General features: G+C 43.0%; 1 protein-coding gene across 1 annotated transcript in view; it reads right to left on the bottom strand.

The window, feature by feature from the left end:
• Positions 1-318: 318 nt before the first annotated feature.
• Positions 319-14,439, bottom strand: part of BMPR1B (bone morphogenetic protein receptor type 1B) — an 86,401-nt gene continuing 72,280 nt past the window's right edge. The window contains exons 9-11 of the mRNA XM_082236502.1: positions 12,039-12,214; positions 10,701-10,831; positions 319-5,553 (exon numbers count right to left, since the gene is read on the bottom strand). Coding sequence (XP_082092628.1) covers positions 5,428-5,553; positions 10,701-10,831; positions 12,039-12,214 — 433 coding nt within the window. The 3' untranslated portion in view covers positions 319-5,427. The remainder of the gene's footprint in view (positions 5,554-10,700; positions 10,832-12,038; positions 12,215-14,439) is intronic.

The raw sequence follows: 14,439 nt of genomic DNA, 5'->3' as shown, positions 1-14,439 counted from the left end.
GAACCTGACTCCAACTCCCATGGGTCAGGAAAAATGGTAGCTGGAGTCCAACACCTTGAAACCGACAGGATTCCATACCTGCCATTTTTGACTCTCCTGTGCCAAACCAGCTCTTGAAGATGCTCAGTGGACCGCAGGCAAAGCACACACCATGCTTGGTACTCATTAAAAACTGGGGAGAGAATTTGTGCAGTTTCCTGCTTGCTAGTTAAATGAAGACACTTTTAATAAGAAGCACGGCACCTGACACAGCCAACACATCTATCATTGACCAATAATGCTGGACGTTACAAAGAAGCCAAACTATTTCAAAGAGAATTTTAAACGGGGAACTTGCAACGCTTTATTTAGGGAATGTTAAGACAGACATATACCACTTTGAACAATTACAATACAGGCTTGTTCCCTAGATGGTGCTTTCTTTCTTTCTTTCTTTTTTAACAATTACAGTATTTACAGATTGAATAAGGCACTGGTTCTCAAAAAAGAACACAAATCAGTATCAAGAAAAAAATTACATTGTCAACCATTCTTCAAAAGAAAGTTTGTGCTGTGTCAGCAAAGGACTAACAGTTGCAAGATTATTGTTCTCCTTGGTCTCCTCTCTTCCCAACATAATGCCATTAAGGTAGTTTCACAGGCTACACATTTTAATCTATATTTCCCTGAAAAGCTCTCCTTTAAAAATTCTGGTGTCTATATTTAACTATTAGCTATGTCAGATATTTGAAGACCTAAAAAATGGTGAATTCTTAGACTAGTGGCCAACAGGGACATCATCTTTAAGGTTCATAGCTCAAATTGCTACTGGAACAGAAGAATTACTGCTTGGCAATCTTAGTGAATAACTATGTGGTCAAATAAAATATTGGTGCCAAAGCCAATTTGCAACACTGGCTAAGGATGCGTTCTGTCATTTTGAACGACCACATTGCAAAATCTGATTTCAGAAAAGTTAACGTAAGAGATGAAGGGGGAAACAGGCCCTCCCAAGTCTTGCAGCAAACCTGAAGCAAACAAACTATGTCATTATGCCCTTTTCACTCCAGTACAAATGCCTCTCTTCTTCCATATTACATTGTCACTATGAATTGTCAGCCTACATGTTTTCATAAATAAACACTTCGCTTAGTGCTTCATCATCTGTAATATTTTACTTTTGATCCACATAATGGAGTTGACCTCACTCCCAGCTGTGACATATATATATTTTCACACAGACACACACAAATATTTCCTTAAAATGCAAATCTGAACATCTCAACAGATTTTTATATATATTTAAAAATAAGAATATAGGGCTTATGGACACTGGCATCCAAAAGTCCATTTACTTCAGGAACCATAGAAGAAAAGGCTTTGCATCTTTAAAGTATTTGGAAAATCCAAAAACTCAGGTAACTACTAAGGCCCTGTGTTTGAATCATAGTGAAATAAAATTATTTGTGCCCTCTGTGGAGTCAGCCTCAAGTTAAAGGAAAAGAAAGTCCTAAAGTCCTTTTTTAATAAAATAAGAAGGGGGGGGAGTAATTATTTTAATTATTCAGTCCAAGTTGAATAATGGGGACTGCACATGCCCATTTTTTTGCAGTTCAGCTGCTGATGAGGCAATATGATCTGTTGTCTGCCAATCTTCAGCTATTCTCACTACAAATTCATCCCCCAACCACCACCCAAATGCTCAGTCACTTTCTGGGAAATCTGGTGGCTGTGAATTGTGTGACTGGCTTACCACAGACTGAACTGCACACATCATCCATCTAATCCCATTTTAGCCGCTATCAGGGTTCTATGATTTGGCTGCAAATATTGTGCTGGAGACAAATATCCAGCTTTCCTTGGGTGAGTGGGAGCAATCACTTTTACATTATCTGTTCAAGCGGCACCATATTCAAATTTCCAATGATTGCAGAAACTTGCTGTTTTCATAATTGTTAAGTGCAAGCAAAGTTACTCCAAATATAGGGGGGTGGGATTCACACTGCACAACAGGGAAGAGCTGTGACATCCCTTTTTAAAGATGGTATGGGAAGGGAGATCCTGTGGACTCCCATTTCTCATCCAGTGAGAGTTTAAATGGGCTTTCCCCACTTCTCAGTCCCGGCCATGTCAGAAAACTCCTTAGTGCTATGCATTCTTAACCTCCATTAACTAATCACCACTCAAGGCAGAGGTGATTTATGGTGCCAGCTGTCAAGACACAAGGCACCCAAGAGAAAGAAGAGGACAACTTCTGAAGAAACTAGCTTTGTGCATGATTGACTCTGTTTTGGAACAGAAATGTTCATGTAAAAACAACTAATGGCTCCAGAAGTCAAATTGCTTTCAGAATAGCCCATAAATTACCCCCAAATCAATGAGAATCACCCACGCTTAACTGCATGCAGCACTAAGCCCATTCAGGTTTTGAAGTATGTGGAGGGTTTGTGGCTGTGCTTGAGCAAGGAATCTTTACAGATGGCTCCCTGTACGATACTTACAGGAGGGATCAGAGGTGGAAATTCTTCTGTTATTACCCTCCTAGGCTGCAATCTTAAAGTGAGGGTGAATAGGTAGAAACCAAAGGTGGTTGAACTATCTTATCTAAAACCCTACCAGGTTCTCAAGAGGCATGGCAGGAGCGAGGGAGGAGAGACACGCCTTTGCTCTTCGGTTCTGCAACTTAAAACGCTTTTCTGATTGCATGAAAGGAAATCAGTGAAAGAGATTTAAACTAGCTCCTGAGCTAATCTATATTTCTGTCCAATTCATGAGTGTCAAGTGGATAAGATAGCACTGGATTCCTACTTCCAATGTGTTTGATGGTCCCACGTCTCCAACAGCTTTTGTCCCATTAGGTCTTTCAGTGTTGGAATTCCAACATTCAGTCAGCCAGAGGTTCAGAGGTTTTGGTGGGGATTTGGATCTGAAACTAGATCTCCTGCTCCACTATTAAGAGTATTCTCTCTGACGTCAGCAAGGGAGATCATTTGGCCTCTGAAATACCCTCCCAGGAGCCACTGGACTGCAGCCTTAAACTTTTATGTCAGGGGGAATACATATCTCCCCCATCCATCCATATTTCTCTCTGAAGTTCAGAGCCTGAAACTGCATCAATCTATCAGTCAGCTCCAATATTTTGCACCAAAAAATTAACTTCACACAGTATACTTTTTTCCCAGCGTCTTAAATTCTTGCTTCCACTATCCTTGCAAAGAGAGAGGGAACACTGACTGTTATGCATGTGGAATCCAGCCTATTTAAGTGGATTTTCTTTGGGGAGGGTATGCACTTCCAACTTACAACCTATGGCTCCCACTGCACTGGGAATCTGAAGCTGCACAGTGCCCTCTGCAGGCTTCAAAATAACCTTAAAGGGACTGTCAAATGAAAAATATAACATAACAGCTCAACAATTCAAACCTACATTTAATTTTCCAAAGTGAAAAACAGCTCAGCAACCTAGAACTTCATGGTCAGAATTTTATGCAGTTTTGTTTGATAATTATGTGTGCCTTTAAGAAAAACTTGCAATATTTTTTAAAACTTGTAACTGGAGGAATAAACATAGCATATTTTGCTAGCTATGATGCTACAAATTATTTTATCCCATTTATAGTTCTATTTCTTTAGTGTATTACTTTAAAACAACAACAACAACATGGTAGCCCTTACAGAAGACAGGCCAAATTCAGGGGATTCAGGGAAGGTTCTGAAGGTAGGACGGGACTGAAAGCGCCCTTATGCAAGCAAAAAGGCCTTCTGCATGCATATGGAAACTTGCCAAATTTTGGAGGGTGTGCCAACTCACATTCTGGGGAACTGGGTGCTGCAGGAGGAAGAAGAGTCCCCCAACTCCTTGTGCATGCAAAATACCTAATAAGTTCACCTCAAAACCAAAATAGGAGTCTCAGTGAGTGCTTCTTTGACCAGAATTGCAGAGGAGAAAACCTGGGAATTCAGTACTCCTCCAGTAGAATCTGATTTTTAAAACAATAATTAAAAAAAGAAAACGTTCTGCTCCCATAAAGCATGTGGCCCAATAATCCAATACATAAAAATCCCCTTCACTTTAGAAAAACTCTCTCAATTTCCTTTCAAAATTAAAAAGGAAATTATATTTTTGAGAAGTCATAAAAAAATAAAAACCCCTCCTTTCCAAAGCAATGCTCACCTGCATGTGTTTAGAAACACACTGCAGTTTTCTTCTACCCCGTTAGTAGCAAGTTACCATTTCCAGGCGCACGCTGAACAGAGCACGTCCTTTTGTCAATACTCTTTATTTTCTTAATTCTCTTAAGGCAAACAGTATGCAATGCAACTTGGTCAGCCGTTTCATCAATCAGGGACTTTGCCTTAAGGAGAGGTTAGTGCGTATAACACCATATTCTACCAAACTTTAATTCACACCAATTTCAAAATTATTGTTCTGCGTGTAAAATGCCAGGAAAAAATTCCCCAAATAATAGAAGGTAAAGGGTGCTTGGTATTACTTGAGCTTGTTTGATTAGGGTTTTTTCATTGTCTTCCACCTTTCACATCTAATGTTCCTTACCTTAGATGCCTTTAACGGTGTTGCTTTAATAAACCTGAAATGTGAAGGGCTTATACAAGGGACACTGATGGATCATTGGGTCTACTGTGCACAAGAAACTGCTTGGTAGCATATCTACCGATTCCCATCGAGAATGCGGTCTATCTATCAGGAACAGCTTACATCAGGGACAGCCAATATGGTACCTCCAGATGTTGTTGGACTACAACTCCCAACAGCCTCAGCCAGAGTAGGATGATGGGAGTTGTAGTCCAAAAAAAATCATCAGGAGAACACCGCATTGTCTTCCTTTGGCCTACATCATATATGAGTTGCCCAAAATCGAATTTGTATAGGCGATGACTTATATTTCTATTATATTTTTCTTTCACAACATAGTGTGTTGCCTTGGGAGTGCAACAGTCTTTCATCAGCAGGAAATCACAACCAATTTGTTTTAGACTCCAGATGAAATTTTCTTTCACTTTCCCCCACCCCCACTCCGCTTTAGAGTAACAATATAATTCTTTTCTTGTACTTTGTATTTGCAAAGGTTCATTTTTATGAAAATTAAACAGTCCAAATATAATAATAATATTAATATTAATAACATTAGGGGCTTTCACAGAAAGCAGCATGCATAATCTTGAAGCAGCTATCGATAACCGTTTCTCCCACCGCTTCCAAAAGAGGCCAAATGTCTTCTCATCTGGCAGCCGAGGAGCCAAACTTGATGGAGTTGCTTTCTTTCTCCTGGAATGGCCTCTGCGCCAGAGTGGAAGATTATTTGCCGAAAGACTGCATTCAAGGTTTATATTAGCGAAGTCTTGTAATTCCTCTTCCTGTCTCTTTGAAACATGAAGGAAAGTCAATTTTTCTGAGATTTAGCAAAGAGGTGCCTTTCTTCAGCTGAATCAGAGCTTAATGTCCTGTGACTCTGACATTTTGGCAAGAGTTTTCTTCACTCGCAGAGCTGTGAGCCGAGAAGCAGGGTTGTGAGCCCAGCATTCTGTCATGAGTTTGCCCATTTGTCTTAGGCACTAGAGGAAGAAAGAAAACATATAGATGAATGCATCACACACTCACACACACAAACACTTAAAGGTTTAATCTTGGCTGAAAGCCAAACACTACTCTGGAAAGAAACAAAATGAACCTAATTGAGAACTCATACTGAGCATGGAATTCTGTCCCTGTGTACCTTCAACCGTTATAGGAGTCACGTACAGCAGGACAATATGCAGTTATGCTGCCCCAAGACATGGTTCACAACTAGATGGGTGGTATTGTGGCTGCGTAAATACCATACATTTAAACCACATTTACCAAGCATATGGATTCTCCCACAGTGGTTCCTGTGAACTGCAGTTTAACCCTCACAGAGCTACAATTCCCAGCACCCACAACAAACTACCGTTCCCAGGATTCTTGAGGAGTTTTCAAAGTGCTTTAAATGTATGGTGTGTACACAGCCTGTATCTGCACAATTAGTCTTGATGCTGTATGATCCTTGTCACTAGCATTGCTGAATAAGGAACAGAAGATCAAGGCAATGTGTGCTAGACTGCAGGTATGTGTGTGTTTGTGTATGGATGGATGGATAGATAGATAGAAGCCCAGGCCAGCAACCATCAAAGCAGTAGAACAATACAATTAAAAATAAAATCAAACATGTAAGAATTCAAAACAAGCAAAACAGCCACATACCCTCACTGCTAATTGGATTATGGGACAGATTATATATATAAAATACAGTGATCCACGCGACGGTCATCTCCGTGCTTGACTACTGTAATTCGCTCTACGCAGGGCTGCCCTTAAAGCTGACCGAGAAACTCCAGCGGGTGCAGAATGCAGCAGCGAGGCTCCTCACGGGGTCTCTGCCATGGGAGCATATTCACCCAGTGCTTTTCAAACTGTGCTGGCTCCCGGTAGAGTACAGGGTCAGATTTAAGGTGCTGCTTTTGACCTTTAAAGCCCTTCATAGCCTAGGACCCTCGTACCTATGGGACCGCCTCTCCCGGTATGCCCCACGGAGAGCCTCAAGGTCCATAAATAGCAACACTCTAGTGGTCCCAGACCCTAAGGAAGTTAGATTGGCTTCAACCAGAGCCAGGGGCTTTTCAACTCTGGCTCCAGCCTGGTGGAATGCTCTGCCTCATGAGTCCAGGGCCCTGCAGGATCTGATTTCTTTCCGCAGGGCCTGTAAAACAGAGTTGTTCCGCCTGGCCTTTGGCTTGGAGCCAATTTGATTCCCTCCCTCTCTTTCTTTCTTTCCTTTCCTTCTACAATTCTATGATTCCTCCTGCGATGAGGCTACATTTTAATATTTTAATGTTGTATTTTAATTTTGTTTTTAAGTTGTAATCATTCAACTTGTTTTTATTATTGCTTGTAAGCCGCTCTGAGCCCGGCCTTCAGGTTTTTCACCTTTGCACCCTGATAATGAATGGAAGAGAGTCGTGTACAGCAGCTCTTACTGCAGCAAGAGATGCATGGCTTCACTGTTACGCTACTTTAAGTCAAAGAATGGGTTAGCACTCTGAAGGATAGTAAGTTACTGTAGGAAGTCAGTGGCGCCCACAAAACTCTTTTTATTCTGTGGTGGGCCATATACCAAATTTTCTCAATCTACTTTGCTAGATCATTCTTTTCTCCTGTGTGTGTGTGTGTGTGTGGTTGTGTGTGTGGTGGTGTTTTGGGTGTTTTTTTTTTACATCCCCCCTCTGCGACCCTCCCCAATGCACTCAAGATTGTTTACAACTCTTGCCATTTAAGTATTTTTAAATCTAATTGCAGAATACTTAAGTGAAGACTGCTATTCCCAAATCACAGCTGCCTCCTACAATAATAGCATTACACTGTACCACTTAACAAGATTAATGACCTCTGCATAGCATCACCATAACTGTCGGCAGATTTGTCTGCGGTACATCAATTACTGGTCTACTGATTCCAAAACACAATTTTGCTTCATTATAAATTCTCTGTGGAAAGTGTTCAGGCAACTTCCTCCCTCCCCTAAAGGAAAATACCACTACAGCTTTGAAAAGCAATTTCCTATATTAATTGACAAAAAGTGGAATTGAGAGACAGAAGACTAACATACAGGCTTTCAACTCCCCTCCCAATTTGTTTTACCTTATTACAGACACTAGTACCCTATTGGTGGGGCTTACAAAGCAGCGTACATACATGTATATAACATATTCGTAAGATTATGCACACTGCCTTGTATACAATGTAATGTACTAGTATTCCATGGGCACTTGGAAGACCCACCTGCTTTTAGACAAGCATGCCCCCTTATCTCAGGACCTGAACCCCCTGTTTTAATTGGCTTGTTTCATTGCACATTTTAAACCACAGGTGTCTATTTTAATGAAATTGTTTTAGTGGCAATTAGGTAAAGGTAAAGGGACCCCTGACCGTTAGGTCCAGTCGCAGATGACTCTGGGGTTGCGGCGCTCATCTCGCTTTATTGGCCGAGGGAGCTGGCATACAGGTTCTGGGTCATGTGGCCAGCATGACTAAGCCGCTTCTGGTGAACCAGAGCAGCGCACGGAAACACCGTTTACCTTCCCACCGGAGCTGTACCTATTTATCTATTTGTATTTTGTGCTTTCAAACTGCTAGGTTGGCAGGAGCTGTGACAGAGCAACGGGAGCTCATCCCACCGCGGGGATTCAAACCGCCGACCTTCTGATTGGCAAGCCCAAGAGGCTCAGTAGTTTAGACCACAGCGCCACCCGCGTCCCTTTAGTGGCAATTATGTGTGTTAAAATGTTTTGAAATCGGTTTTATACTTGTAAACTGCTTAGAAGCTACCTTGGCAATTAAGTAGCATATTAATTAATTAATAATATCAGAGGTGAGAAACCTGTAATCCTCCAAATACTGCTGGACAACAATTCCCATCAATACAGGAGTAGGACCTGTGTGGCAGGTCAAATCCTGGGCCCCCATGTCCTCCTGGGGGCTACTTCAAGAGCAAGGTGAGGCGGCCCATCTGTCAATCATCTGGTGCTACCATGACATCAGGTGACTCAACTTCAAAGGAAACCATCTTTTCCTTTCTTCCTTTGCAGGTGCAGTTTAAAACAGAATGCAATGCAAGGGAACATTCTTTCTTTGCAGCCATGGCTTGGACTTGAGCTGAGCTGCTCTACCCCAACACCCTCTAAAGATCAAACTAGACCAGGATTCTCACAACCTGGTGTCCTTCAAATGTTGTTGGACTATAACGGGGTGGCCATCTCCCAAGAGACTACAATCTACTTACAGAACAAAAAACTGGCAGTGATCTACCCCCGTTTTTGGGGGGTTCAAGTCAAAGTTGTTGACCTTTTTTGGGAAGGAAAGCCCCATTTTTAAGGGCTTTGGGGGAGAAAGAGGAACAGCCGCTCACCAACAAATCACTGGGGAAACAAACAGCCTCAGTGAGTAAACTCTGTCTTTCTCTGCAGATCGTGCAACAATGGAGGGGGGGCCGTTTCAATTTTACCAATGCTAAGGAAAGGGAGCCAACGATTGACCGCGATCTACCAAAACCTCCCAGGGATCTAACTGAACTGTTGGACATGCCTGGACTTTAACACCCATGCTATCTGATCACTGGGAATGCTGGCTGGGGCTGATGAGAGTTGCAGCATCAGAAAGGTGCCAGGTTGGCTTTCTCTGATTTAAAAGTCGTCAGAGCAAAATCACTGGTGGAAGGATCAGTTGCATCCTGAGTGTGTACCGTAGCTGACGGACAGAGCCTCCCTCGCAAGGAAAAGGCATTTAGTGTTAAAGTTACTCCATCCATGGCCTGATGCAAACTGTGACAATCTGATCTGAGCTGCTATAGAGACCAAAGAGTTGATGTGCACATTCAGTGTCTATTTAAAACATTTCAGTACTCTGGTTTTCACTAAGAAACTGTTCTGTTATAAACTGTGGCTTTTAAAGGAAGATCAATATTTTGACATTTTTATTTGCTTTTTAATGAGGCTCAAATACCAAACTGTAAATGCTTGGTCCTGGAGTATTTACTTCCAACATCAGTAAAATCAAATTAATCAAAAACTCTTAAGGACCACACTAAGCATGGCATTTGTCACAAGCAATGAAGTGTGGTGGTAGGGGGAAATCCCATTTCGTAAGTTCATTAGTAACAATGAATATCCATTTGAAAACATAGCATTAAGAAAGCTGGGAAGTTTCAAAGTTTTGAGTTTTGTTTCCTAACTACAGTAATATAAATGTAACAAAATGCATCCACTCCCTGAGGCTTCAGGAAAAATTTCCAACGCATTTTCTCCTTCAAACTGAAAATTTTCTGAAGCAGACTGCCCTATGCTAATTACTGTTCTCTGAACAGGAGGTTTTCCAGAAAACCCACATCACTGGTTGAGTGGTTTAGCCTTGTGCTGCTTTTTATTTTATTTTCACAAATAGCCAGTGAAGATTTGGGTGGGGGCGAGAGATGGTCAAGCAATTCATGTAATTGGTATGGTGAGAGGGCAGAATTATGATTGCAGAAATAGTTGGCGGATGCTTCTAACTTTTATCAGTACTGCCTGGTTCACAGTGGTTTATAGCCAGCCTGCTTGGGTGAGCTAGTTCTTGTGTCTCATCTGTAAGCTATTTTTAGCTTTCAGTACATTACAGTGGAAGGTAATAATCCCTCAGACACCCAAAACACATGCCAATCACAGGCTCACACTCACAGATCTGGGTAACTGCTGCCCTTTGAATTTCAAAAAAAATGACCAGCGGCCATTGCGTCTGTCGCCCAGAACACTAGGTGATACCAGATTTACATCAACATCTTGCAGAGGACTTGCTTATTCTGAATTGAGTCTAAAAAGCTGACCTTATAAGTACACCGTAATTTTGACAGGCACTGTAACAGGTATAACTCAGCTTTGAACTTTTCTTGGTTTTTCCTTATCCAACTGCAAAAGGCAGCATCCTATAATGTCAAGACTTTTCCCTCCTTAAATCACCCGAGTCGATTCTGACAAAAGGAGGTAAATGTAATGGGTCAGGTTTTGAAAGTATTCTCTCCTTGGATAGCTCAGTCGGTACAGCACAAGACTCTTAACCCCAGGTTTCTGCATTTGAGCCCCATACTGGGCGCATCGCAGGGGGTTGAACCTTAGGGGTCCCCCCCTTCCAACTCTAAAATTCTATGATTTCTTACCTCATCACTGCTCCACCTGTTGGGAAACGAGGGCCGTAGCTTCTTGATACCTACTATTTCTCTCATGTCTTCGTATGAAGGGTCAGTGGGAACAAGGTCATGATATGGAAGTTGATACTCTTCAACTATACCTGGAAAATGTGCCATTTGTTAGCTGTATCAGTGTCAGATAGGTTTAAGAACAATGCTTTATCAAAACCCAAATGAATAGGCATGCGCAGACCGAAGCTCATTGGGAAGGTTCATTGGGATATGGTAGTAGGAAGCAGCCAAGTGGATGCTGGATCCATTTTAGCATGTGGGTCCACATATAAAGGTAAAAGGTGACTGCAAAATGCTTTCAAAAACAAGTAGCTTGAGATGTCACAGAACTGCCCCACATATGTCCTGCGTCCTAAAACGCAGGCTAACTGTAGGTATCTTTTCCACTAATACCCAAGCCTTAATTTATAAAATTCAAAAGCAAGCTGGAATTCACCTTCCGCATTGGAAAGACCTAATCCTGACTCAAACTAGTTGTTTGATGCTGTGCAATTGAAGGGTGTTTTTTGCGCATGCTCCAAGGCCCTTTCCTAATTTCATTTTCTACACCTCATGGCTTAGTCTTGGTGTTAAAAACCAGATCAAAACCATGATGACCTTAAGTCTGCCCTCTGGTTCCCTGTAGTCAAAGTGCTGTCAATAAAAGCCAACTTCCTTCTTTAAATGCCTCGAGGCTAGCATACAAAATCTCTGCATTGCCATTCTTAGACAGGTAACAGAAAGCTTTGCAAACAGCAATCAGCCAGAGGAGATCTAGCAGAGGAAAATACAAGAAAGTGGAGGAACTGGGTTTAAAAATGCCAGTCTTGCCAGGTCTGGAATTAATTTTATACAGGCAACAATGCCTTTTCAATACAGGTTTCCTAATGCTAGCTAACACCTACTAATGCTGATCCTCTTGCATCATACCTGCGTAATCTCCTTGTTAATCATGGCACCTAAGCAAAATCAACCCCATTCCTTCTCTACATAAGCAAAGGGAGCGCTCTTCGTTTAAGCTCTGATGTTTATTATTCTGGAAGTGCCCATAAATGAGCTCCAAATTCCCATTGCAATTATGAAACACACTACATCTTTAGAAGAGACTATTAAAAGAGAGGATAAATCTTTGCGGCTAAATGAGGACCTACAGGGACGGGAAAAACGAGTCCTAACAACCAAAAAGGAAATGGGAATAAATAAGTTCAGTGACAACAGTTCTGTGACACAGTCAGTTTTCTCTGTCTCTCTTAAAACACACACACACACGGAATTGAAGTAATGTAGAGACATGCGCCAGGGCTGTAAGGCATTTACCTCCTGAAACACATCTCCTTGCTATTTCCCAAAGGATGAGTCCGAAGCTGTACATATCGGCCATGATATATGACTGGAAGTGATTCCGATTTAAGCTTTCATCTAGGACTTCAGGAGGCATGTACCGCTTTGTACCCACTCTGGTGTTCGGTGGTATATCCACCTCATTTGTGTCACTGAAAGATGAAGGGGGTAGATAGAAGGAGACAAAAATGAGTGCGTTTCCCCCCTAAAACTAAATTGTATATGAAAGGCCAGGGTGGGCAGGTGGGAGAGAAAGGGACCTCAAATTAAATCCATCTGTGAGCAAGGTCAAAGTAAAAGAAAACCTTAATGGAAATGATCCTTTCAGAGAAAGGTTTTTAACTGTTAACCAGGGACTTTTTTGTTTTGTGTTTTGAGGCTTCCATGCCTGGGGATACATCAAGCATCCAAATGCAAACACACAACAGTGATAAGACTCAGCAGGGGTCGCTGGTAACATTTGTGAGATTTCATTAGCATTAAGATGAAACTCCCCTGCCAAAGATAGCAATCCAATTTCCCTGAAAGGTTGTTTCCTTAGCAGGGCTCAGTTCCCCATGCTTAAATATGTTTATTAATCTTATTAGGTTCATTTATATATAGTTCTTAATTTGGAAAAATTCCAGGATGGCAGTGGCGTAGCTAGCCACTCAGGCTCCTGGGGGGGGGGACGCCCCTGTGTGTGTGCGCCACACAAGGGGGGGGGGATGAGCCGCCCAAGGGACATGGGGCAAATCGCCCACCGGGCAGGGTAGGCCGGGGCAAGGAGTGCTGGGCGGAGCCTGCAGGGAGTCTGCCCACTGCCTCCCCCTTAGCTGCGAGACTTTGGTGAGTGGGACAAGGAAGATATATAAGGAGGAAAGGCAAAAGGCAGCCCCCTCCCTGCTGGCTGTGTGCAAATCAAACCAGACAAGAGCAGAAAAAGGAGAGAGTCTTTATTCAGGCCTTACCGGACTTCTAAAGCCACGGTTACTGGGCGCCAAATTTTTAATCCATCGTAAGGGCTTAAAATCTGGAGAGAACAGAGCCAAGGGGAGGGGGGGAGTGAACGCATGCACCCAAAAGTTGTGGCTTCGTTTCTCGGAGAGGGAGGCAGGCAGGCGGATGGAGAAGGCAGAGGAGAGGGTTCCTTTGCGCCACCCTTCTCCTCCCCTTGCTGGGCCAAGAACCAGGGCTGCCAGGTGCACGTCACAGCGAGGATTTGGCAGGCTTTAAAGGCGCCTGGCCCAGGGAAGGAGGAGCTAAGGGGTGCCAGCAGCGGGTGGCTGCACCACTCTGCTCCCCCCAGTCTGGTGAATGCATCTCCCCTCACACCAGCAGTGTAGCTAGGTGTTCAGGGCGCCCTCATGGGAGTGGGTCGAGATGCCACCGAGGTAGGGTTAGCTGCCCATGGGGCAAGCCACCAACCGGGCAAGGCGAGCCTGGGCTTGAGTGCCCTGCAGGCTACACACGTCCTATGCTGCATTTTCAGGCAGCGCTTGTCTTGCCTGCTGGAGGAGATGAGGGGAGGAGGTGGAGGTGGAGATGAGATCCTCACTGAAGAGCAGACAGAGGAATACCATCTCCCAGTCAGTTCATGAGATAAGATAAAAGCTGTGGGGGTAGTGAGCCACTTCCTGAGGCCTCGTAGGCTCTGGTTTGGCACCCCTTGCTTTAGCTGAGGACACCCAAAAGGCAGGGCACTGAAATCTCTTGAAAGAGACTTTCTTTTCCTTAAGGACATAAGTAGAGCCCTGCCAGATCAACCCAAAGGCCTGTCTAGCCCAGCATTCTGCTTATGAGAAGCCCACAAGCATGGCAAACATGCAACATTAATCTCCAGCAAACTAGCATTCAGAAGTCTCTGGTACTGGAGATCATATATAGCAAAGTTACAGGTAGGTAGCCGTGTTGGTCTGCCATAGTCGAAACAAAATAAAAAAATTCCTTCCAGTAGCACCTTAGAGACCAACTAAGTTTGTTATTGGTATGAGCTTTCATGTGCATGCACACTTCTTCAGATAGGTATCTGAAGAAGTGTGCGTGCACACAAAAGCTCATACCAATAACAAACTTAGTTGGTCTCTAAGGTGCTACTGGAAGGAATATATAGCAAAGCCATACAGTCCTGATAGCTGTAGCTATCCCCTGTGCGTTTATCTAACTATGGCTATAACTGCAGCTTGTGGTAGTGGCTCCCATGGTTGAATTATGTACTTCCTTTAGTCTGTTCTCAATCCTCAGCACACAGCTTCATTGGCATGACTCTGAGTTCCAGTACCAAGAATGAGGAAAAACCGCTGTCAGCTTTTCTTTATACACTTCTATCATATCTCCCTTATTTCCCCCCTCGTCATCTAAAATGCTGCAGAGATGGCATCCTTTCCTCAAATGGACT

Source organism: Podarcis vaucheri, assembly GCF_965113315.1.
Source record: "Podarcis vaucheri genome assembly, chromosome: 9".
NCBI classification, from domain to species: domain Eukaryota; kingdom Metazoa; phylum Chordata; class Lepidosauria; order Squamata; family Lacertidae; genus Podarcis; species Podarcis vaucheri.
The sequence above is the reverse complement of the archived record's forward strand: the minus strand, read 5'-3'. Positions and strand labels throughout refer to the sequence as shown.